The 27,012-nt window shown below is 49.2% G+C and overlaps 1 protein-coding gene across 7 annotated transcripts in view; it reads left to right on the forward strand.

Moving 5' to 3' along the window:
- exoc3l1 (exocyst complex component 3-like 1) overlaps nucleotides 1-27,012 on the forward strand; it is a 137,741-nt gene that overhangs the window by 84,635 nt on the left and 26,094 nt on the right. For 5 of the 7 annotated variants that reach the window (XM_085913787.1, XM_085913786.1, XM_085913788.1 and 2 more), the window contains one exon: nucleotides 15,034-15,189. The exons of 1 other annotated variant lie outside the window; for it this stretch is intronic. In XM_085913787.1, the coding sequence (XP_085769913.1) occupies nucleotides 15,034-15,189 (156 nt within the window). The remainder of the gene's footprint in view (nucleotides 1-15,033; nucleotides 15,190-27,012) is intronic. One more of the 7 variants, XM_085913790.1, reaches the window with a different exon arrangement.

Below are 27,012 nucleotides of genomic sequence, written 5' to 3' on the forward strand. Positions count from 1 at the left end.
ACAGGAATTCAAGCCACAAGTCCACTCTCGAAGTTGGCAACTTGGCAAACAATGCATCATCACTTTATTTAATTGGGGTGCATTCATGCAAGCATCTAACTATAGAAGCAGTACTCTCCGTTGCACTTTTTGTAATTCAAAGTCATGTTTTTGTTGAATTGTTACTAAACAGTACTTAGCATGGTGGGGTCTTTTTCTTTTTTTTTTTAAATCTTCCACTAAAACTATGTTTTTGTTTTTTTAAATAACTAATAACTAACAAAGCCACCTTGAAAACAAATGAAAACCAAGTAAATTCATAAAACAAAACTAAAAATAAAACTACATGTAATTAAAATTCAGAAACTATAACTACAAAAACAATATTGTTCTCTGCTTGGTCCCTAAGACCACTGGTGGGCTTCCCCTGTCAAATCTAGTAGACCGTGTATTCTCCCAGACACCTAAGCACATTTCCTCTTGCTCACTCAGAAGGCTGTACTACGGACGAGCACCTCTTGAAAGTGAAACATATTACAATCATATTGCAAGCTTTGATTTGATGAACTGCTATAATGTTCGTCTTGAGACAGCCACACAACCAAGCAGCTACTCTTGTCCTCCTGGCTTGGAGTAATATTGTCTGATAGTGCAGCTTACAAAAATTGCAGTCATTCTAATAGGGCAAATGGTGAGTTATATTTTGAAACATTTGGTTTTATTTGAACCCTCTGTGAGTCACCTTATAATGGTGGTGGTGGGGGGGTGGGGGGCGGTTCATGTCCTAATAATCCTTGGAGCCAAGTTGTCTGGGGCTTTATGCCCCTGGCAGAGTCACCCATGGCAAAAGGGTTCTGGGTGAGGGGCCAGACAAAGCAGGGCTCATATGTAGATCCCTTATGATGATTAACATCATTAAAATACTCAGTTTTCCCTTGCCCAGACGTGGGTCATTTGGGACCCCCTCTGGAGCCAGGCCTAAAGGTTGGGGTTTGAAGGTGAGCATCTGGTGACCGAACATTCACCCATGGCCAGGCACAGCCCAAAAAGGCGTGGGTCCCCCTTTCCATGGGTTCACCACCCGTGGAAGGGGCCAAAAAGATCAGGTGCAGAGTGAGCTGGGCGGCTTGGCGGTCTGATAGGGACATGCAATGTTACCTCTCTGGCAGGAAAGGAGCCCGAACTGATGTGCAAGGCATAAAAGTTCCGACTAGACATAGTCAGACTTGCCTCCGCACAAAGCTTGGGTTCTGGTACTCTCTATAGGGGCTGGAATCCACCCTGGAGTTGTCCACACTGAGAGGCGTCGAGCAGGTGTTAGCATACTCATTGCACATTGGGGTTCACGAGAGGGTAGCCTCCCTCCGCCTTCGGGTGGTGGGGGGACGGGTCCTGACTGTTGTTTGTGTCTATGCACCAAATATAGCAGCTCAGAGTACCCACCCTTTTTGGAGTCCTTGGAAGAGGTGGTGGAGAGCGCTCCTTTTGGGTACTCCATCGTTCTGCTGTGTGACTTCAATGCTCACGTGGGCAATGACAGTGAGACGTGGAAGGGGGTGATTGGGAGAAAAGTCCTAGTCCTATTTCGGACTTTTGTATATCTGCAAATCTCTTCTTTCAATCCCTACCTATAGCGCCCACATGGAGATTTACCTGTCAATTAAGAGCTTTGACTTTCAGCTCAGTTACTTCTTCAAAATGAAGGACTGATGCTAAATCTGCAGATACTGCATCAATCCGCCTGTTGATCTTCTCATCCCTCACTTGTGATCAAGACTCTAGGATATTTGAACGCCGCCACTAGGGGCACAATCCCATTCCAAACCCAGCAATATGATAACTTCTGATTTGCATGTGCTCATGTTCATCCCATTTGCTTCATTTTCAGCTGTCAACCGCTGATCTAATATTATTATTGTGATTGACACATGATCGATACCAATAGAAATTGCCTTCAATGCAATATTCGAAATAAAAAAATCAGAACACAAATCCCCACTCATATGGATGTTGTGTGCAGTGCGCAGACCATGGAGGAGCAATTAAACCAACAAAGAAGAAACTGCTAAACCAATGAAGAAACAACTACACTAACGAAAGTGTCCATATTGCATACATAAAGGGAAAGTGTGATGTAACTTCTTTTAAATGAAAGACCAATTGAATCTACAATTCTGAATAACATTACGTATATTTGGCATACTAAGCCGATTAAACCCTTCAAGATGGAAAGTTACAGGGTTTCCCTCTCCGTGATGTACTATTCCGCTAGTGCCACTAAGACGTGTTCAAAAATACCCTCCGAGTGAGGGCATTAACTTAGACTGTTTGGAAACATTGCCCAAGTTAAGTTATTCGGTTACACCCCAAAAACTGGCCCTCAAACAATGTCTGCAATAGGCACTCCGACTGGAGTTGGGACCGGTGCTGGCTGAATTAAAAAATGAATGGGAGCAGACCGCACTCGACCTCTCTGAACACCACTGGTGCAGAGTGGTTTACAGGGGGCAGAGTGAACTTCTAAATATGCCTCAAGTCACAATCACACATGTAAAATATGAATAGTTATAGCACTAAAGATCCCACTCAAAAGATAAAGTAGTCCAAGGGAGGTTTGTCAGCTGTAATTCCTGCACTGCAAGAGAGTCTTAATTCACTGCACATAACGTATGAACATTGAGTGAAGGTTAATAAATGTAACTATCACCTATGCTGCTGATAGATAGTGGACTCCTGGAGGAGCAACACAGTACAATGTACACAGAAGCAGTTGTTTTTTTGTATCACTATAGGGATGATCTTGAATGACATCACGTTTGCTCATAATTATTCGGCGGATGCGAAAGGTCGGACGAATGTTGGAATGGTGACAACAGCTGCACGCATAATTTTGAAGGAGGACAACGTCCCAGGAGCGAAATTCCAACATGGTTTCATTGCCAAACGTATGTTTGGAACAACTCAAACGTTGGCTGACATGCAGAGGCCTCAAAGTCAGCGGGAAGAAAGCCGTTTTGATCGAAAGGTAAGCTTTATTTTTCGATAACTCTCTCACTCTGGTGAGGTCCTGCTAGGTAACCTCGTGTTGCTGACTTTCCTGAAAATTAATCGACAAACATAGTGTGGAACAACTTAAACGTTGGGTGACATGCAGAGACCAAAGGCCCTTATGACGATAAACGAAAATGGACTTAGTTTTCCCTTGCCCGGATGCGGGTCACCGGGGCCCCCCTCTGGAGCCAGGCCTGGAGGTGGGGCTCGAAGGCAAGCACCTGGTGGCCGGGCCTTCGCCCATGGGGCCCGGCTGGGCATAGCCCGAAAAGAAAACGTGGGTACCCCTTCCCATGGGCTCACCACCCATTAGTTTACACATAGTTTGGGCTCTGGTACAAGCCCTCTCGAGAGGGGCTGGACTCTCTTCCACTCTGGAGTTGCCCACGGTGAGAGGCGTCGAGCAGGTGTTGGCATACTTATTGCCCCCCGGCTGGGCGCCTGCACATCGGGGTTCACCCCGGTGAGCGAGAGGGTAGCCTCCCTCCTTCTTTAGGTGGGGGGACGGGTCCTGACTGTTGTTTGTGTCTATGCACCGAACGGCAGCTCAGAGTACCCACCCTTTTTGGAGTCCCTGGAGGAAGTGCTGGAGAGCGCTCCTTCTGGGGACATCGTTCTACTGGGTGACTTCAATGCTCACGTGGGCAATAACAGTGAGACCTGGAAGGGTGTGATTGGGAGGAACGCCCCCCCCTGATCTGAACACGAGCGGTGTTCTATTGTTGGACTTCTGTGCTCGACACGGATTTTCTATAATGAACACCATGTTCAAGCATAAGGGTGTCCATGTGTGCACTTGGCACCAGGACACCCTAGGCCGCGGTTCGATAATCGACGTTTTAGTCGTGTCATCGGATTTCCGGCCACATGTTTTTGACACTCGGGTGAAGAGAAAGGCGGAGCTGTGAACTGATCACCACCTGGTGGTGGGTTGGCTCCGATGGTGGAGAAAGATACCGGTCCGACCTGGCAGGCCCAAATGCTCTTTGAGGGTCTGCTGGGAACGTCTGGCAGAATCCCCTGTCAGGAAGAGCTTCAACTACCACCTCCGGAAGAGCTTTTCCCACGTCCCGAGGGAGGCGGGGGACATTGAGTGAACCATGTTCCGTGCCTCCATTGTTGAGGCAGCTGACCGGAGCTGTGGCCGTAAGGTTGTTGGTGCCTGTCGTGGCGGCAATCCCCGAACCCGCTGGTGGACACCGGCGGTAAGGGATGCCGTCAAGTTGAAGGAGGAGTCCTATCAGGCCGTTTTGGCCTGCGGGATTACAGAGGCAGCTGACAGGTACCGGATGGCCAAGCGGGACGCTTTACTGTGTTTGTAAAGCAAATGTTTAACTTGGCTTCCTCTTTAAGTGCTTTGAAATCACGCAGCTGCTGTTAGCAACACTCTGAGCTCTGAGTACAAGACTTCCAAGCATCATGAAGTTTCAATCATTGAACCTCCGGCCACTCTGCAGTTTGATTGAAACCCACCCGTTTTTGACATTTTTTGCTTTCTGTCACTTATCTTTTTCCTTGTGACCTGTTCCCCAAGTACTTTTTTTGGAGTACATCCAAGAAGATGGATGGATTTTTTCTGGACCCGAAAAAAAAAAAAAAAAAAGGGACAAAGTAGTTTGACATTTACACAAAAACACCAAAGCAAAGCGACCGACCGTGAACTAAGACAAAGGCTTTGTATTCCACAAATGGAATAATGTGCGATAACATCAGCCAATTTATATAGAATAAGCTCAATTTTTTTTTTTTGCGCGCACGCAAAACTCAAGTGGGGGGAGTTTGGCGAAGCCATGGAAAATGACTTCCGGACGGCTTCGAGAAATTCTGGTCCACCATCCGGCGTCTCAGGGGAAGCGGTGCACAGTCAACACTGTTTACAGTGAAGATGGTGTGCTGCTGACCTCGACTCGGGACGTCGTGAGTCAGGGGAGAATACTTCGAAGACCTCCTCAATTCCACCGGAACGCCTTCCATTGTGGAAGCAAGGCCTGGAGACTGAGGTAGACTCTCCAATCTCTGGGGTCGAAATCACTGAGGTAGTTAAAAAACTCCTCGGTGGCAGGACCCCGGTGGTGGATGAGATCCGCCCAGAGTTCTTAAAGGCTCTGGATGTTGTGGGGCTGTCATGGCTGACACGCCTCTACAGCATTGCGTGGACATCAGGGACGGTGCCTCTGGATTGGCAGACTGGGGTGGTGGTTCCCCTCTTTAAGAAGGGGGACCGGAGGGTGTGTTCCAATTACAGAGGAATCACACTCCTCAGCCTCCCTGGTAAGGTCTATTCAGGGGTGCTGGAGAGGGGGAAAAGGGTGGAATGCCCTCTCCGGATCGGGGATGAGATCCTGCCCCAAGTGGAGGAGTTCAAGTATCTTGGGGTCTTGTTCACGAGTGAGGGCAGGATGGAGCGCGAGATCGACAGGCGGATTGGTGCAGCCTCGGCAGTTATGTGGACTCTGTGCCAGTCCGTCGTGGTGAAGAGAGAGCTGAGCCAAATGGCGATTTACCGGTCAATCTACGCTCCTACCCTCACCTATGGTCACGAGCTATGGGCCGTGACCGAAAGAACGACATCCAGTATACAAGCGGCCGAAATTAGTTTCCCTCGCAGGGTGTCCGGGCTCTCCCTTAGAGATAGGGTGAGAAGCTCGGTCATCCGGGAGAGACTCGGAGTAGAACCGCTGCTCCTCCACGTTGAGAGGAGCCAGATGAGGTGGCTCGGGCATCTTATCAGGATGCTTCCTGGACGCCTCCCTTGGGAGGTTTTCTGGGCATGTCCCACCGGTAGGAGACCCCGGGGACGACCCAGGACGCGCTGAAGAGACTATGTCTCTCAGCTGGCCTTGGAACGCCTTGGGATCCCCCGGGATGAGCTAGATGAAGTGGCTGGGGAGAAGGAAGTCTGGGAGTCCCTGCTAAATCTGCTGCCCCCGCGACCCGACCCCGGATAAGCGGAAGAAGATGGATGGATGACATGCAGAGACCTTAAAGTCAGCTGAAAGAAAGCCGTTTTAGTCGATAGGTAACCTTTATTGTGTGATAGCTCTCTCAGTCAGGTGAGGTCCTGCAAGCTAACCTCGTGTTGCTAATTTTCATGAAAATTAATCAGCAATCATAGTGTGGATGACATGCAGAGACCTCAAAGTCAGCTGAAAGAAAGCCGTTTTAGTCGATAGGTGAGCTTTATTTTGTGATAGCTCTCTCACTCAGGTGACCCAAATTTTCCACAGATGTTGCAGTCGCTGGTATTGGATCGGGACGTTGGCCCATTTCCACCGACAAAATGCAGAGACCATATATATGTGTGTTTGGTGACATTTTTACTGTAAATCCCTGCCGTTTACAAGCTTCTACCCAGTGAAGGCATTTCTCTTGGCTCCTCCTCGGCTTGGAAAAGATATGAAGAAAACTCCCCTCATATGATCTCTGTTAGCATATCGCGAGTTGCTCCGGCAGACACCAAAGCTGCAGTGTTTTGTTGTCACCATGATAGGTCCGTTCATGTTATTTCTGATCAAAAATAGCAAGTTTGGTCCTTTGCGCTCGTATTGTTTACTACAAAGTCAAAGTCTGCTTTATTGTCAATTTCTTCACATGTTAAGACACAAAGAGATCAAAATTACGTTTCCCACCATCCCACGGTGACGACACGTTACACAATACATACAAGAAAATAGCACTAAGAGTAAAAACTAATAGATAAGAGCGATGAATAAGTAATAAGCAAATAAACCAAATAATAAATAAATAAATAAATAAATAAATAAATAAAAAGAGCAAAATGGAGCAAGTGTGCATACAGCAGCCAGCCAGAATATAGCGCAAAAGTACAGGACGTTATGCAGCCGAGGGTGGAGGGGGGAGAGAGTATTCAGGATCCTGACAGCTTGGAGTATGAAGCTGTTGGTGAGTCTGGTGGTGCGGGAGCGCAGACTTCTGTACCTCTTCTCAGAGGGCAGAAGAGCAAACAAAGAGTGAGCGGGGTGACTCATCACACACAATCATGGTCGCCTTGCGGGTGAGATGGGAGGTGTAAATGTCCTTCAGGGAGGGGAGTGAAGCACAAATGACCTTACTAGCTGTGTTCACTATGCGCTGCAGGGCCTTCATGTTGTACTCAGAGCAGCCACCACCCCACACAGCGATACAACTGGAGAGGACGCTCTCAACGGTGCCACGGTAGAATGTGGTCATGATGGCAGGAGGAGCACTTGCTCGCCTGAGTTTCCGCAGAAAGTACAGGCGGCGCTGAGCTTTCTTCGCCAGCGACGCAGCGTTGGTGGACCAGGAGAGGTCCTCACTGATGTGCACCCCCAGAAATCTAGTGCTGCTCACTCTCTCCACCACAGGACCGTTGATGGTCAGCGGCAGGTGGTGGGTGTGACCCTTCCGGAAGTCAACAACAATCTCGTTGGTCTTGCTGACATTCAGCAGGAGGTTGTTGTCCCTGCACCACGTGGCCAGAAGGTCGACCGCCAACTTGTATTGAGTCTCGTCGCCCCCGGTGATGAGACCCACCAGAGTTGTGTCGTCTGCATATTTCAGCATGCGGTTGCTGCTGTATGTTGCAGTGCAGTCATGCGTTAGCAGGGTTAAGAGCAGCGGACTGAGCACGCAGCCTTGGGGGGCCCCCGTGCTCAGCGTGATGCTGCCAGAGTTATTTTCGCCAACACGTACTAACTGACGCCTCTGACAGACGAAGTCCAGTAGCCAGTTGCAAAGGTAGGTACTGAGGCCCAGCTTGTCGAGTTTGCAGATGAAACGCTGTGGAACAATGGTATTGAATGCAGAACTGAAGTCCACAAACAGCAATCTCACATATGAGTCCCTGTTCTCCAGGTGGGTAAAGGCAGAGTGGAGGGCAGAGCAGATGGCATCCTCAGAGGACCGTTTGGCTCGGTACACAAACTGGAAGGTGTCTATGGTGGGTGTGGGGGGGGGGGAGAATGGATCTGTGCAGCTCGAGTAAATATCCAACCTAGCTGCGGCCGCGGCGCATGCGCAGTTCGCTGTTCGCTGTTCTAAAAATAGAAACTTTGGGGTTATTGTGACAAGCCCTATTGACTGATCTGAAATACATATTGAGAAATCTTTTTCACCTATATCACCCAGCCTTACTAAGTGCATTGTGTTTAAAAAGGCATTTAATTTATATTGTGCAGTTTGACATTTTCTTCATTTTATTGACTGCATATTAAAGTTTAAGTATATGTTAAAATTATCTAAATTCATAATTTTTCTCCCATTGATTATTTTTAATAGTTAGAAAATAAAAATGGAACAAATAAGTCAATATTTATTGAGATTGATCAATATGAAATACTTATTATTATGACATACTTTTCAATCGTATCACCCAGCCCTGGTAGTTGAAGCTAACAGAATCCCTATCTAGAAAAATCTATAAAAAAAGTAGCGATGCAATACCTAGGCCACCTAACTGGGCTCCTTCGATGCCTTGGTCGGACCTAAACATGTCAACCAGATCAGCCCTACAGCATCCAAACTTTAGTAACTCACGACAAATCTCATCCACCCCTGGGGATTTGCTGCCAAGGAGCTTTTTAATTGCCGTGTCAACTTCACATAGATCCAGTCCCCATAGGCTTCCTCAGGAAAGTGTATTAGTGGAATTGAGGCTCACCAACTTGCGTCCTTGTGTGAGATCATCAATGCCCAATTCTCTACACAGTTCTCTACAGAGTTTTCATTCTGCACTGATTCCCCCTACTTTGATGCCAGAGCTGTTTCCAGATTGGACTCCTGCTCCACCTGAACAGTACATTTCCCAGACACACATCATTCACAGTGACGCCCCATTGATGCACATCACTCACAGCTACGCCCCACAGCAATCATTACCACCACTTGCTCCCTGCTTGTTAACACCTGTCCTTAAACACCGGATTCTCGTCACTCCGTGTCAGTTCGTCTGAGTTGGTACCTGTTCCTGCTCAATGGCTGTTCACTAACTGTTGCGGATCCTGCCTGCCTACCCGACCATTGATGAACTTCGCCCGGCCTGACCTATCGCTGTCCACGTCTCTGTGTAGCACCTCGCCTGCCTGATTGACTGACTATCCTGAACGCTGCCCGGCCTGACTTATTGCCAGTCCCTGACTACGTCTTCAGCTTGCCCCAGTCTAATTCGACTATGCCCGTCGCCATGACACCTGCTTGCTCATTTGCCTGTCTGTCCGTCTGTTCCTTCCCGGCAAGCAACCTGCCACGTTCAACCACCTGACGTCTCTCCCCACCGGTGCTGCTGCACCTGGTCTGCCGGTGTTCCAGCCTCTCACTCCCTTTTACCCCTTTATTCAATAAAATAAGTTTGTTCTGCACTTGGTTGCCCTGCCTGGTTCATTACTCCTTTGCCTTAACAACACCCCTCACCTCTGAACTCCACCAATGGCTTTGGTAATAGACACAATGACACAGTTACCTCCTCGTGGCCACAGCTCTAGTTAGCCACGTGGCAGGGAGTAAAGCCCATTTGAACTAATTTGCACCATCACCTCCCCTATGAAGTGGGATTCATGACTAAGTAGTGATTGGTTGACAGCACTGATCCTCTTTTCACCCAAGTGAATAAGATGTGGCTGTCAGTCCGATAATACCACCACAAAGACTATCATCAAAGTTTGGCCTTTGATGTCCTGATGCCAAGTGTGCAAGTGTAAATATGGTGTATATTATAGAAAAACCATGACAAGCAAAAAAGTAACTCTGCCCGAGTTCTGGTTGGGGGGAGAGAGCATTCCCAATCAGGTCCATTCAGTTGTCACTGTCATTGCCCTATGAGCATTGAAGTGCCCCAGAACGAGCGTGTTCCAAGCAAGAGTGCTCTCCCGCACCCCCTGTAAAGACAGAAAAAAATAAACTGGTTACTTTGAGCTGGTGTTTGGTATATTGGCACAAACTACAGTCAGGACGTGTCCATTCTTGTCCATCAGGGTGAATCTCAACATACAGACACTGAGCTGGTGGTATAGAGCAACCTTTTTAGCACCATGGACCGGATTACTGTCAAAAAATATTTTCACGGACCGACAGGGGTTTAATGATGTTACGATTTTTGTGAAGTAAACTTCTGAAAACAATGTCTAGCCCCTCATCTAGGACCCTTTTGCCATGGGTGACTCTACCAGGGGCATTAAGCCTCAGACAACATGGCTCCTAGGATCATAGGGACACGCAAACCCCTCCCTTTGGGGAAGATGGACGACAACCTTCACACGGTCTTCCTTGTGAGTACCAAGGTCAGGGTGCAAGACCCGCTTGTGAAACTAATGTTGACAAACAAACGCAGAGCACGCAGAGCCGGCAGACTGAGGAATGGCGGACGGGCAACCATCCCGACCGTCAAAAACCGAGGCCTGTTGGTGCTTCAACTTAATGTCGAGGGCCTTACCACCGTCAAACTCGAAGTCCTACGGCACCTGGCCGACTCCAACGGGGCCGCTGTCCTGCTCCTGCAGGAGACGCACTGCACGACCAACATCTTCAACATCCCTGGGTTTCATCTCGCTGGGTCCATCAACACCAAGCAGCACGGAGTGGCAACCTTTGTACGCACTGGAATAAGCTAGGCATCCTGTAGCCAATCCCCACCAGACTCCAACATCGAGTGGCTGGTTACCAAAATCCAGGAAACCTTAGTCATCAACGTTTACAAGCCCCCAACATCGGAGCTAACCACAACGTCACTCCAGTCTGCAACTGCACCCGCAATCTACGCAGGCAACTTCAACTGTCAGCACACAGACTGGGGGTACAACTACTCAACACTACTAGCGGAGTGGCGCTGTGCGAATGGGCTTCCAACACTAATGCCCAGCTGCTGTACGACCTCAAGTAACCCCCAACCTTCTTCTCTGCACGCTGGAACACCTCCACCAACCCGGACCTGGCCTTCGTCATTTGCCGCAGCAACGACCCAAGACCGGAGAGGCGTGTCCTTGACAGGTTCCCCCGCTCACACCATCGACCTTCCATCATCAAAGTCCCATCACTGGTGGAACCGGTGCCAGGGAAGCATGTGAAGAGATGGAACTTCCGAAAAGCCAACTGGGAGACGTATCCCGAGGAGACGGAAAGGAGGTCAGCCAGCCTGCCAGACCCAGAGTCCACAGATGTGGATGCAGCCTATGCAGCCTACTGCCAGGTCCTCCTGCGTGCGGCAAAGAAGAGCATCCCACGTGGATATAACAGGAACTACATCCCAGGCTGGGATGAGGAGTGTAGCCGCCTCCTGAGGGAACACCAGAGAGCCAGCTCTAGAGAAGAGGAGGACGCAACGGCAGCAGGACTGCTCGAAAAGCTGGACTTCTCCCGCAAGGCGAGATGGACAGAAGTCGTTGAATCAATCAACTTCACCCATTCCAGCCGGAAGGCGTGGCAGACCATCAACCAGCTCACAGGCAGAAATACGTCAGCCCACAGATGCCCAGTCACTGCAGACACAATCACCTCCCAACTCCTGAACAATGGCCGCTTCCTGGATGCAGACAAAGACTTTGCACGACTGATATCGCGTGAGGTGTCTTGTATCTCAAGAGCGGCCAACGTCGATTCCAATCTCTTGGGACCCTTTACAGCAGAGGAACTCAGTGAGGCCATGAGCAAGCTAAAGCCGGGCAAATCCTCGGGCCGTGACAATATCCACCCGGAGTTTGTCATCCACCAGGGCCCAACAACATCTAGATGGCTTAGAGCTTTCTTCACATCATGCTACCGGAGACTAAAGCTCCTGAAGATCTGGCGTAGGGCCTCTGTGATAGCTCTGTTGAAGCCAAATGAAGATGCGAAGGACCCCAAGTCATACAGGCCCATCTCACTGCTGAGTGCCCCATTTAAGATCCTGGAAATATTAATACACAGCCGCATAGAGCTAGTGGTGGACACACAGCTCCCACCGGAACAAGCTGGTTTCCGACGAGGAAGGTCAACAGCAGACCAGATCACCCTACTCTCCCAAGACATAGAGAACACTTTCCAGGATAAGGAGAAAGCTGGAGTGGTATACCTGGACTTAACTGCCGCATACAATACAGTGTGGCACCGGGGACTCCACCTGAAGCTGCTGAGGACCATACTGGACCGGCACACGGTGCAGTTCATCATGGAGACGCTTTCCAACCGCAGCTTTACTCTCCAAACCAGCAGTGGGCAGTGCAGTAGGCTCCAAAGACTGAGGAGCGAGGTACCGCAAGGGTCAGTTCTCTCACCAATGCTATTTAACATCTATACATCCGACCCACCGGACACAGCATCCAGAAAGTATGGCTATGTAGATGACCTTCCCATCATGCTGAGCCGACCAACGTGGAAGGCGATGGAAGACGGCCTGAATGAAGACATGCACACCATGGTAGCATACTTTCGAAAGTGGCGTCTCCAGCTCAGCGTTGGAAAGACTGTTGCTGCGTCATACCATCTCTGGACCAGGGAAGCAAGGAACTTGCAGTGAGCATTAAGGGCAAACACCTGGAGGTTCAACAAGCCCCGAAGTACCTTGGCGTGCGTCTGGATTGGACCCTATCCTTCAAACAACACCTTGAAGATCTGAAGGCAAAGGTGACATCCAGGGTTGCACTGATCACCGCCTTGCTGGAACAACGTGGGGAGCCTCTGCTAAGATCTTGGATATCCACTCAAGCGCTGGTCTTTTCTGCAGCAGAGTACTGTGCCCCAGTTTGGAACAGAAGCCCCCATGCCAAAAAAGTGGATGTGGCAATCAACAACGCCCTCCGAATTATTACAGGATGCCTGAAGCCCACCCTTGTGTCCCTCTTGCCTGTCCTTGCGGGAATAGCGCCGGCCAACCTTCGCCGAGAGGCTGCCAACCTCGTTCTCGCCAGGAAGGCAAAAAATAACAACTGGCACATCCTGCATAGCACCACAACAACTCCAGCTCCACTAAGCAGACTCAAGGCACGCCTACAACATTGTAGCACAAGAGATGCTCAATTCCATCCCTGAGGACATCTCCAGAGATGCTTGGCTGGCAGCAGTTTGGAAGCGGGAGTGGGAGGCAGCTGGTCCCTCCCTCATGCACCGTTACATCTGGGATCCAGGAGATGGCGCCATAGGAGGAGACGAACTACCTCGCCAGCAGTGGACCACACTGAACCGTTTAAGAACTGGTGTTGGGCGCTTCAACACATCTATGGGACAATGGGGACTGGCGGACAGTGCGGCTTGCAAGTGCGGAGACCTCGAGCAGACGGCCGACCACATCATCAACACCTGCCCCCTATATAGACCACCCTCGGAGGCCGGCCTCTTTGACCTGGGACAAGAGATGCTGGCGTGGCTCCACGACACTAAGTTGGAGCTCTGACGTTACATGAAAGAAGAGAGACCCCTCCACCACGATAAGGTGACGACTCACGGAGGGAAAATATAAAATCAAATGCGTCGATAAATCAAATAATCACCGACTGCACATTGTTTATGGACGTTTTCTTTGCAAAAATGTTTCATGTTTGAACTACAATTCCATTTCCGCAAAACAGACCAAACACAATCCTAAACGTCATCGTACTTTTCAGCCAATCATATAGCAGAACAACGACGCAAGTGCGTTACCACACAAGCACACCATCCCAACTTAGCCTTCAACCCTTAGTTCCATGAGGGAATTCTGTATATGAACACCACAGTATAATATAAATGTGAATCCACTGTGTATTCTATGCAACGTAACTTGCAACATCCTCATAACATCATGCCAACAACATAACATGAGTAATGTTATGTACATGTCACTGATGTGTAAAATAATGCTCGTTATTTATTATTTCTTGTGCGGCCCGGTACTAAATGATCCATAGACTGGTACGGGTCCGCAGCCCTGAGGTTGGGAACCGCTGGTCTAGAGTACCAACATTGACTTGGTGCCTCTCGCTGGTAGCAGCTCCAGAGTGCAAGAGAGTACAAACCCTCTTAAAGGGACTGGTACCAGAGCCCAAGATATGTGTCAAGGAAAGAAAGCCCAACTACCTAGTCAGAATGTCCTGACCTCAAATACCTGGTGAGGCTCTTTTCTTGCAACGGAACTGACGCACCACATTCCTGGAACCAACCTCCACTCAGGTTTCCGCCTTCGACTGACACCCAACTTCTATGCACTCATCTGTCTTTGTCCCACTTATAAGTAGTGAGCCCATTGAAAGGAAACCCATGTTACCTCATCATTGAGCCCCACCCCCAGGCCTGACTATGCAGGAAGGCCTCATGACTTGCAGTGCTGGAAAATGTAGTCCAGTCATTGCCATCATTAGAGGGTTTCTAAGATGTGCTTTGTCTGGCAATGTTGTCTATTTACATATTCACATGATCAGTATAATTATAAATATGTATATATCAGGGCGGCTTGGTGGGGCACTGGTTAGCACGTCTGCCTCACAGTTAGGAGGGTGCGGGTTCAATTCCTGCCCGTGTAGAGTTTGCATGTTCTCACTGTGCCTGCATGGGTTTTCTCTGGGCAGTCCGGTTTCCTCCCACATCCCAAAACCATGCTTGGTAGGCCGATTGAGCACTCCAAATTGCACCTAGGTGTGAGTGCGAGTGCGGATGGTTGTTCGTCTTGACTGTATCTGTCCTGCGATTGGCTGGCAACCTGTTCAGGGTGTCCACCGCCTACTGCCCGATGACTGCTGGGATAGGTTCCAGCAGGCCCGCGACCCCTTGGGGACAAGCGGTATAGAAAATGGATGGATATGTATATATTTGTGTGTGTGTGTGTGTGTGTGTGTGTGTGTGTGTGTGTGTGTGTGTGTGTGTGTGTGTGTGTGTACGTGCGTGTGCATGCGTGTGTTGGAAACTGATAGCATCCTTGCAAAAATTATTACATAATTAATTTTTCTGAATATGTCCAACAAATTAATCAAAAATAAGATGAAGTGAAAGATAACTCTTAATAAATGTGCCTCATTTAGTGATTGCATACTTACGACTACATTTATAAAGCTCGCTTTAATGATCTTGTTTGTTTATGTTCAGCATCTGCAGGAGGAAGCCCAGTGGTTGATGGTGATGGAGTATGTCAAAGCATTGATGCAGAAGAGGCTGGTATGTCGCAGTGCTGAGGAAAGGAGGAAATTAACTCAGCAGATGGTTAAGGATAACCAGCAGTTTCAAGAAATTTTCCATGGTGTGGTCAGTTAATTAATCATCCTGTCCTGTTAATGGTGTAAACACACACACACACACACACACACACACACACACACACACACACACACACACACACACACACACACACACACACACACACACACACACACACACACATATATATATATATATATATATAGGCGGAGGGAGGCTACCCTTAGTCCACCAGGGTGAACCCCAATGTGCAGGCGCCCAGGTAAGGGGCAATAAGTATACCCACACCTGCTCGACGCCTCTCACCGTGAGCAACTCCAGAGAGGACGACAGTCCAGCCCCTCTCGAGAGGTCTTGTAGTAGAACCCAAACTGTGTGTGGAGGCAAGTCCGACTATGTGTAGTCGGAACTTTTCTGTCTCGCACACCAGCTTGGGCTCCTTTCCAGCCAGCGGTGACATTCCATGTTCTAAGAGCCAACTTCTGCAGCTGGGGGTCGGACAGCCAAGGTCCTTGCCTTTGGCCGTCACCCAGCTTACATTGCACCCGACTCCTTTGGCCCCTCCCACAAGTGGTGAGCCCATGAGAAGGGGGACCCACGTTTCCTTTTCAGGCTGTGACCGGCCGGGCCCCATGGGCGAAGGCCCGGCCACCAGACGCTCGCCTTTGAGCACCACCTCCAGGCCAGGCTCCAGAAGGGGGGCCCGGTGACCCGCGTCCGGGCGAGGGAAATCTGAGTCCATCTATATTTTTCATCATATGGGTTTTTTTTTAGCCGTGCTTAGTCTGGCCCCTCACCTAGGACCCTTTTGCCATGGGTGACCCTACCAGGGGCATGAAGCCCCAGACACCATGTCTCCTAGGATCATTGGGACACGCAAATATCTTCACCACGATAAGAAAACGACTCACGGAGGGATATACATATATACAAGGGGTGTCCAAACTTTTTTGCAAGGAGGGCCAGATTTGATAAAGTGAAGGGGCCCGGGGGCCAATAGTTTTTTCGGACATTTTGTAACTACAAAGATTTCATGCAAATGCACAGTTATGAAACAAATTTCATTGTCCCAATTGTCTTTATTCTTCAAATGACAAAATAACCAAATACAAGCCACTGAGGCAGATGTGAACTGTTATGAAGTGAATGGAGCTGTGCGACCAAATGCAGCTTGGACCAGGGTTTATTGAAGGAACTCAAAAGACAGACTATAGAGGCACGACTAGGGACGAGAATAACTGAACAGAAAGACGAAACAAGACGAGAACAGACAAGCAACTAGAAAAACAAGAAACAAGAAGACATGAGACGCAAACAATCTGACAGGGGAGTGATGGGCAGATAGGACTTAAACACAAGACAGCCAACGAGAGGCAGGTGAGGGTGATCACACTGATCAGGGCACAGGAAAGGAGGGGAGAGCACACAGACACGCGAACTGAAGCTATGACAACATTAAAACAAGGAAACGAACCATGACAGAGCTTGACAGTGAACAACTCTAAAAACAAAAATTCTGCCTTTCATTAATATATGAATTTTGCTATTGTCATTTACAATATCTTTCAGAAAGAAATAGTTTGTGTCACGTCTACAGGTTCATAGGATCAACAGTATTAACATGGCCACTTTGTAATATTTAATATTAAGTAATATTTACTTTTGATTTAATTTTGACTCACAGCCCCGTGTGAAGAATCGCTCTTGTGTATGGATTCAGTTTGGAGCTGCTTCACTTTATCAGCACAGTCACTCCCTGTTAGCTTGTTGTATGTGTTTAGTAAGTTTAGTCTGACAGTGTCTCTTTAGGTTGAAATCCTTAAACAAGGCTCTCTTTACAAATTAGACAAACACAATTGCCTTGATTTTCAGTGAAGAAGTAGTGTAATTCCCATTTCTCTTGAAAGCGACGGCTCCCAATGTCAACCTTCCTTGTTTTCTTTGCAGTTGCCATGGCAGAAATGAGCGGAGGGGGGGGGGGGGGGGGGGCGCTTCCACCTTTTGGTTATAGGAGGAATTACAGTTTCAAGTTTCATGATTTTTTTTATTCAGTTTGACAGTGCAGGCGGGCCGTAAATAATACATTATAAGACCGAAGCTGCGGGGCCATATGACATCTGACCGGGGGCTGGGTTTGTCCCGCAGGATGGACTTTGGACATGCCCTTTACCGGTATGTTTTTTTATCGAGCCCTGTTTGTGCTGTGTTACTTCCATGTTGCTGCTGTGTTACTGCTGCGTCACAGGCATTGTTTGGAAGAAAAGTTATGGTTTGTTCTTAAAACTATGTATGAACAAAACAAGATTTTCCACGAATTTTTGCTGGTGAGGCTTATAATCAGGTGAGGCCAATAGTCCAGAAATTAGGGTATGTATATATTATGTATATATATACACTGCTCGAAAAAATTAAAGGAACAGTTTTTTAGCAGGGTATGGATGAATTCAATTACACTTTTCTGATAAGGTTTTGGTCAGGCACGTGGCAGAGGGGGTTGTTAATCACTTTCATCTGCATTGGTGTTGATGGAATTAACAACAGGTACACTGGAGAGGCAACAACGAGATGGTCCCCAAAACAGGACTGGTTTTGCAGCTGGAGGCCATTTCAAGCTCCTCCCTCTTGATATTTTTAAACTGTTTTTCCACAAGTGTTGGCTTTAGCAAGAGTCATTATCACGACTGGAAGCACGAGGCGATTTCTTAACCCTCCTCAAGTTGCGCAGATTGTCCAACTCCTCCAGGATGACACATCCATGCGTGCTGTTGCAAGAAGATTTGGTGTCTCCCAGTACAATCTCCAGAGCATGGAGGAGATTCCAGGAGACAGGCAGTTACTCTGGGAAAGCTGCACAGGGCCGTAGACGGTCTGGTGGTGCGGGAGCGCAGGCATATGTACCTCTTCCTAGAGGCCCAGTCACTGCAGACGCAATCGCCTCCCAACTCCTGAAGAATGGCCGCTTCCTGGATGCAGACAAAGACTTTGCACGACTGATATCGCGTGAGGTGTCTTGTATCTCAAGAGCGGCCAACGTCGATTCCAATCTCTTGGGACCCTTTACAGCAGAGGAACTCAGTGAGGCCATGAGCAAGCTAAAGCCGGGCAAATCCTCGGGCCGTGACAATATCCACCCGGAGTTTGTCATCCACCAGGGCCCAACAACATCTAGATGGCTTAGAGCTTTCTTCACATCATGCTACCGGAGACTAAAGCTCCTGAAGATCATCATGGAGACGCTTTCCAACCGCAGCTTTACTCTACAAACCAGCAGTGGGCAGTGCAGTAGGCTCCGAAGACTGAGGAGCGAGGTACCGCAAGGGTCAGTTCTCTCACCAATGCTATTTAACATCTATACATCCGACCTACCGGACACAGCATCCAGAAAGTATGGCTATGTAGATGACCTTGCCATCATGCTGAGCCGACCAACGTGGAAGGCGATGGAAGACGGCCTGGATGAAGACATGCACACCATGGTAGCATACTTTCGAAAGTGGCGTCTCCAGCTCAGCGTTGGAAAGACTGTTGCTGCGTCATACCATCTCTGGACCAGGGAAGCAAGGAGAGAACTTGCAGTGAGCATTAAGGGCAAACACCTGGAGGTTCAACAAGCCCGAAGTACCTTGGCGTGCGTCTGGATTGGACCCTATCCTTCAAACAACACCTTGAAGATCTGAAGGCAAAGGTGACATCCAGGGTTGCACTGATCCACTGCCTTGCTGGAACAACGTGGGGAGCCTCTGCTAAGATCTTGGATATCCACTCAAGCGCTGGTCTTTTCTGCAGCAGAGTACTGTGCCCCAGTTTGGAACAGAAGCCCCCATGCCAAAAAAGTGGATGTGGCAATCAATAACGCCCTCCGAATTATTACAGGATGCCTGAAGCCCACCCTTGTGTCCCTCTTGCCTGTCCTTGCGGGAATAGCGCCGGCCAACCTTCGCCGAGAGGCTGCCAACCTCGTTCTCGCCAGGAAGGCAAAAAATAACAACTGGCACATCCTGCATAGCACCACAACAACTCCAGCTCCACCAAGCAGACTCAAGGCACGCCTACAACATTGTAGCACAAGAGATGCTCAATTCCATCCCTGAGGACATCTCCAGAGATGCTTGGCTGGCAGCAGTTTGGAAGCGGGAGTGGGAGGCAGCTGGTCCCTCCCTCATGCACCGTTATATCTGGGATCCAGGAGATGGCGCCATAGGAGGAGACGAACTACCTCGCCAGCAGTGGACCACACTGAACCGTTTAAGAACTGGTGTTGGGCGCTTCAACACATCTATGCGACAATGGGGACTGGCGGACAGTGCGGCTTGCAAGTGCGGAGACCTCGAGCAGACGGCCGACCACATCATCAACACCTGCCCTCTATATAGACCACCCTCGGAGGCCGGCCTCTTTGACCTGGGACAAGAGATGCTGGCGTGGCTCCACAACACTAAGTTGGAGCTCTGACGTTACATGAAAGAAGAGAGACCCCTCCACCACGATAAGGTGACGACTCACGAAGGGAAAATATAAAATCAAATGCGTCGATAAATCAAATAATCACCGACTGCACATTGTTTATGGACGTTTTCTTTGCAAAAATGTTTCATGTTTGAACTACAATCCCATTTCCGCAAAACAGACCAAACACAATCCTAAACGTCATCGTACTTTTCAGCCAATCATATAGCAGAACAACGACGGAAGTGCGTTACCACACAAGCACACCATCCCAACTTAGCATTCAACCCTTAGTTCCATGAAGGAATTTTGTATATGAACACCACAGTATAATATAAATGTGAATCCACTGTGTATTCTATGCAACTTAACTTGCAACATCCTCATAACATCATGCCAACAACATAACATGAGTAATGTTATGTACATGTCACTGATGTGTAAAATAATGCTCGTTATTTATTATTTCTTGTGCGGCCCGGTACTAAATGATCCATAGACTGGTACCGGTCCTCATCTCATCAGCAGGACTGATATCCGCTGCTTTGAGGAGGAACAGGTTGAGCACTGCCCGAGCCCTACAGAATGACATTCAGCAGGCTACTGGTGTGAATGTTTTTGCCCAAACAGACTTCACGAGGATGGCCTCAGGGCACGACGTCCTGTAGTGTACCCTATGCTCACTACTCAGCACCGGAGAGCTCGATTGTCATTTGCCATAGAACACCAGAATTGGCAAGTCCGCCACTGGCGCCCTGTGCTTTTCACAGATGAGAGCAGGTTTACACTGAGCACCTGTGATAGACGTGAAAGGGTCTGGAGAACCCAAGGAGAGCGCTATGCTGCCTGCAACATCATTCAGCATGACCGGTTTGGTGGTGGGTCAGTGATGGTCTGTGGAGGCATTTCCATGGAGGGACGAACAGACCTCTACAGGCTAGAGAACGGCAGTCTGACTGCCATTAGGTATCCGGATGAAATCCTTGCAGCCATGGTCAGACCCTACGCTGGTGCAGTAGGTCCTGGGTTCCTCCTGATCCACGTAATTCCCGGCCTCATGTGGCAAGAGTATGCAGACAGTATCTGGAGGATGAAGGCATTGACACAATTGAAAGGCCCTCACGATCATCTGATCTAAACCCGATAGAACACCTTTGGGACATAATGTTTGGGTCCATCAGACGCCGCCAGGTTGCTCGACTTTGCAGGAGCTCACTGATGCCCTTAGACAGATCTGGGAGGACATCCCACAAGGCACCATCCGTCGTCTCATTAGGAGCATGCCGCGATGTTGTCAAGCACGCATACAAGCATGTGGGGGCTACACAAGATATTGAAAAGAGTTTTAAATTGCAGAAATAGAATTTAGGCAAAATGGACGAGCCTGCCACATCATTTTTTCACTTTGATTTTTGGGGTGTCTATATACTGAGCCCTCTGTCGGCTGAAAACTTTTATTTCCATCAAAAGATGTGGCATCCTTTTGTTCCTGAGACATTAAACTGTCCATATCAGTATAGATATCCAACTTTTTTTTTCACCATTGAAATCTGATGTGTTTTCCTTTAATTATTTTGAGCAGTATATATTCGGTGTGTGCAGAGCTCTCCTCAGGACCTTCTATGACTCCGTGGTGGCCTCAGCCATCCTCTACGCTGTGGTCTGCGGGGTGGGGGCAGTACAGACCAGGACAGTGGGAGACTGAATAAGATGGTCAGGAGTGCGAGCTCTGTCCTGGGCTGTCCCCTGGACTCCATTGAGGTTGTGGGTGAAAAGAGCATGTTAATTAAGCTGAAATCCATCATGGACAACACCTCTAACCCCCTCCATGACATTGTGCGTCCCTGAGCAGCTCCGTTGACAGCAGACGTTTAACCCACAGTGTAGGAAGGAACGATTCCGCAGGTCCTTCATTCCCTCTGCTATCAGACTCTACAACATGCGTGGCACCTGATAAAATTGTGTTTCGTCTATGCTAGGGGCACTTGTCTTTGTCCTTGTCTGTTATTTATCCTTTTTTGGAATTTTGGCACTTGTAAATTTCCCCACTGTGGGATGAATAAAGTTCTATCATCATCATCATATGTATGTGTTTCCACCATAAACAGTGTATGTGTGTATAAATATAAATATATATATATATATATATATATATATATATATATATATATATATATATATATATATATATATATATATATATATGTTTTTCGCGGGGTTGCGTTTTAAAAGAACTGTGATAGGCGACATCCATGAAGTAGTAACCTTTATTTTTTTATTTTTAGTATTTTTATTTAGTTTATTATACAATGCAAACATTCTCCATAATACATTGAAACCAAAGAACAAAACTTTTTTTTCAAGCCCAAGCATTTGTTAAACAAATAAATAAATAAATGCACTGTATAAATGTTTTTTTTTTTAACAAATAACGACTGTACTGTAAAATAATTTTAATCAGCAATATGAAGTGAAGGCTTCAAATTACGGAGATCAGCACTGCCCCATCGCGACCCGAATCATTGGATTAGACCGGGAGAAAATAAATAATGAAAAAAAAATACAAAGTACAGTAGGACAAATAGTGACTCACGTGTCTTTCACTGCTCCTCTGAGTGAGCCGCTGTATCCTGACTCCGCTCTGGAGCATTTTTTCTTCTCAGCGTGAGCCGCGCAAGCTTTTAATCAATTTATTTTCATACACTCTATTGTACTTTTAAATAATTTATTGTATTTTAAACAAATTTTTAATCATTTTAAAGTGTAACGGTGTCACGGCTCTGCTCTGCTCTTGCGGTGCTGACCGGCTGACGCGCCCCTGCAGCCCAGCGTGAGGCCATCCACACAAGACATTCATAATTTTATTTTTAAACATTTTTACATTTAAACAAGTGTAAACGTGTCACGGCTTCGCTTCGCTCCACTCTTGAGTGCTGACATCAGCACATTGCTTAGAGGCACACCCTGCCCTATTAGTGCTCAATGCTGTCCCAAATCCTGGACAGCAGTACTTTTTTTCCCCCTATGTGCGCGGCAGCCAGCTGCGCACCCGGCGTTTGTGCTCAGTGCACGCCCCGCGCTATTAGCGCTCATTGCTGTTGTCCCAACTGTTTCTGCACGGCGGTGCATTATTCCTTCGTCCGCGGCTGTGTCCCCTCCCAAGTGTGGAACAACCAAAACACTTAAACAAGCCTTGCCCTGTGGCACTCACCCTCATCGTCATGAAGTGCTTTGAGCGGCTTGTCTTGGCGCACGTCAGATCTGTTCTTCGCCCCACCTTGACCCCTTCCAGTTTGCCTTCCGACCCAATCGGTCCTCTGAGGATGCCGTCTGCTCCCCCTCCACTCTGCCCTCACCCACCTGGAGAACAGGGACTCGTATGTGAGATTGCTGTTTGTGGACTTCAGTTCTGCATTCAACACCATTGTTCCACAGCGTCTCATTTGCAAGCTTGACAAGCTGGGCCTCAGTACCTCCCTTTGCAACTGGCTACTGGACTTTCTCTGTCAGAGGCCTCAAGTAGTCCGTGTGGGCGACAATGTCTCCGGCAGCATCACGCTGAGCACGGGGGCTGCGTGCTCAGTCCGCTGCTCTTCACCCTGCTGATGCATGACTGCAGTGCGACCTACAGCAGCAACCGCGTGCTGAAATATGCCGACGACACGACTGTGGTGGGTCTGATCACCGGTGGCGACGAGACTCACTACAGATCGGAGGTCGACCTTTTGGCCGCATGGTGCAGGGACAACAACCTTCTGCTGAACGTCAACAAGACCAAGGAGATTATCATTGACTTCCGGAAGGGTCACACCCGCCACCTGCCGCTGACCGTCGACGGTGCTATGGTGGAGAGAGTGAGCAGCACCAGATTCCTGGGGGTGCACATCAGTGAGGACCTCTCCTGGACCACCAACGCTGCGTCGCTGGCGAAGAAAGCTCAGCGCCGCCTGTACTTTCTGCGGAAACTCAGGCGAGCAAGTGCTCCTCCCGCCGTCATGACCACATTCTACCGTGGCACCATTCAGAGCGTCCTCTCCAGTTGTATCGCTGTGTGGGGTGGTGGCTGCTCTGAGTACAACATGAAGGCCCTGCAACGCATAGTGAACACTGCAAGTAAAATCATCGGGGCTCCACTCCCCTCCCTGAAGGAAGTTTACGCCTCCCGTCTCACCCGCAAAGAGGCCGCGATTGTGTTTGATGTGAGTCACCCCGCTCACTCTTTGTTTGTATTTCTGCCCTCTAGGAGGAGGTACATATGCCTGCGCTCCCGCACCATGACGTCCTGTTCTTTTGCGCTGTGATCTGGCTGTCTGCTATTAGCACGCTTGCTCCATTTTGCTGGTCTTATTTGTCTATTTATTTATTTATTGTTTATTTATTTGGGTTACTTGCTTATTACTTATTCGTTGCTCTTTTCTGTTCGTTTTAACTCTTTGTGCTATTTGATTGTGAGTGTTGTGTACTGTGTCTAGTCACCGTGGGACGGTGGGAAACGTAATTTCGATCTCTTTGTGTGCCTTAACGTGAAGAAATTGACAATAAAGCGGACTTTGACTTTGGCTTTTTTGACCCTATTGGCCCACAGGTTAGTCTTCATCCCAATGGCTGTCCAACTTGGGGCAGCGCCCCTTCTTCCGTTTGGGTGTGTACACCCAAACTAGCTCATCGATCTGGACGTTCCGCCCCTTGCTCTGCAAGTCGTAGTTCCGCTTCTGGCGCACACCGGCTTTCTCCAGCTGGTCCCGGGTGAATGCATGGAACGCCTCCAGTCGATCCTCCAGCCTCCGGGCATACTCCAGCCCTGGTTGGTCCTCAGAGTCTCCAGGTGGCCTCCCGAACGCCAACTCCGCCAGCGTCCTGATTTCCCGGCCCAGCATCAGCAGAGCATGCAGCATGCTGCTGCATGGTGCGGTTCAACCATTCCACAAGGCTATCACTCTGCGGATGCAAAGGGGTGGTGCGTGTCTTCTGCATGTCCAGGCGCTCACAAAGCGCAGTAACTTTGACTCGAAATTTCGGCCTTGGTCACTGTGGACAATGTCAGCAGTCCCAAACCGACAGAACATGCCCTCCAGCAGCGAGTCAGCCACCATCTCTGCCTCTTGATCTGAAAGTGTGTATGCCTCTGGCCACTTGGTGAAGTAATTCATCGCACACAGCCTAAAATGGTTCCCTCTGTCCGTCACGGGAATAGGACCCATGACAGCAACCCTTTCCATGGGCACCCCAGCCCTCTGTTGCTGAAGCGGTGTGTGCGACTGGTCCTGAGGCCCCTTGTAGGCTGCACATTCATCACAACGCCAGCAGAAGTCCTCAACGTCTCGACGACGATTTAGCAGTAGAACCCTTGCCGCAGCCGTCGGAGAGTCTTCGCGCCGCCAAAGTGACCCAAACCGGTGCCCCCGTGGCAGGCCCTCAGCACCGCCTCTCTTAAAACTCCGGGCACCACCACTTGCCACCTCCCCAGTAGCTGGTTCCTTCCACGCACGCTGAAGCACGCCATTCTTCAGGCGCACACCGAGAACTTGCTCCACAGGGCCTTTGTAGCAATGGTGAGTCCCATCACGTTCTCCCAGGGTGGCCTCCTGCCACTCTGAACCCACTGACGCACTGGGCCGAGACTGCGGTCCCCCTCTTGCTTGACAGCCCGCTTCGCAGCATCCACAGCTTCCAAGGTGCAGCACAATGGTCCCGCAGCAGCGCCCTCAGAACGCAGATCCAACTCCCTGGCGTCCCGCCGGTCGCAGAAGGTGCAGGCGTCAACAGCACATGGTCGTCGGGAAAGGGCGTTGGCGTTGCCGTGCCGGGCCCCAGCCCAATGCACCACAGTGAAGTGGAATGCCTGCAGCTCCTCCAGCCACCGTGCCACTTGACCCTCAGGTTCCTTGAATGACATTAACCACTGCAGGGCAGCGTGGTCAGTCCTGATGGTGAATGCATGGTAGTATTTGAAGTGGCGTGCCGCCAAAACAACTGCCAGCAATTCACGTCTGGTGACACAGTAGTAGTGATCACTCTTACTGAAGGTGCGGCTGAAGTAGGCCACCACTCTCTAACCATCTGGCGCCACCTGCGACAACACTCCCCCCATGCCAACATCACTAGCGTCTGTGTCCAGCACAAAAGACAACGCTGGATCCGATGGGGCGGGAACAAAAGCGCTAATGAGCGCCCCCTTTAGGCTGAAAAACGCCTCCTGACAGTCCGGCGTCCACGTGAAGGATTGGTCACCTCCAAAGAGGCAGAACAAGGGCGCCCTGATGCAAGAAAATCCTTTCACGAACCGTCTGTAGTAGGAGGCTAGCCCCAAGAAGCTTTTAAGCTCCTTCTGGTCTCTCGGTACTGGCTAGTCTTTGATTGCACTGACCTTCTCCTCCAACGTGCTGATGCTTTTGCTGTTTACACGGTGGGCCAGCAACTCCACCTCTCACCGCATAAAATGGCACTTTTCTGGATGTAGCTTCAGTCCAGCCATCGCAATTCTCCCAAGCACCAGCCTCAAAGAATCCAGTGCGCCCTGGAAGGACACACCATGAACGAGGACATTATCCAAAAACACCAAGCACTTCTGCCTTGGAATGTTTGAGAGCACGGTATCCATCAATCGCTCAAATGTTTCTGGTGCATTGCATAGTCCAAAACCCATTACCTTAAACTCTCAATGCCCACGAGTGGTACAGAATGCCGTTTTAGGTCTGGACTCAGCGGTGAGAGGGACCTGCCTGTAGCCACTGCGCAAGTTGACCGATGAGAACCAGGCAGACCCTGAGACTAAGTCCAGTGTCTCATCTATCCGCGGAAGCGGGTCGCAGTCCTTCCTCGTCACTTTATTAAGTGGCCTGTAGTCCACACAGAAACGTGGTCTGGCACTCTTCTTTCTAGGCACCATGACCACGCCAGACGCCCACAGACTGTCGGAGGGCTCTATAATTCCTGGCTCGAGCATGGCACCAACCTCTGGATCTGCAGCCTCCTGCTGGACCAGAGGTAAGCGTTGGGGTTGCATCTTGACTGGTCGTGCGTCCCCGGTGTCAAGGTGGTGCTCCACCAAGTGAGTGAGGCCAAGTGCGTCAGTGCGTCAAGGATTTCAGACGGTTTGATCGCTGCTTTTCTTATAACAAAAAGGCAACAGAAAAACACATTCAAACAGGAGTTGCTCACACACCAACTGATTGCCAAGCTAACCAGCCCACACAACCCACCCGCATGACGTCACTTCTGACTCCTGGCCCCGCCCTCACACGCCCAGATACGACAACAAATAATACAGGACATTACACTTACTGCGGAAACTCAGGCGAGCAACACCAGCCATCATGACCACATTCTACCGTGGCACGATTGAGAGCGTCCTCTCCAGTTGTATCGCTGTGTGGGGTGGTAGCTGCACTGAATGTTGGGTCTTCAACATTCACAAAGAATTTC

The sequence above is a fragment of the Syngnathus leptorhynchus genome, chromosome 6, assembly GCF_054491065.1.
Source record: "Syngnathus leptorhynchus isolate UIUO chromosome 6, UIUO_Slep, whole genome shotgun sequence".
Lineage (NCBI taxonomy): Eukaryota > Metazoa > Chordata > Actinopteri > Syngnathiformes > Syngnathidae > Syngnathus > Syngnathus leptorhynchus.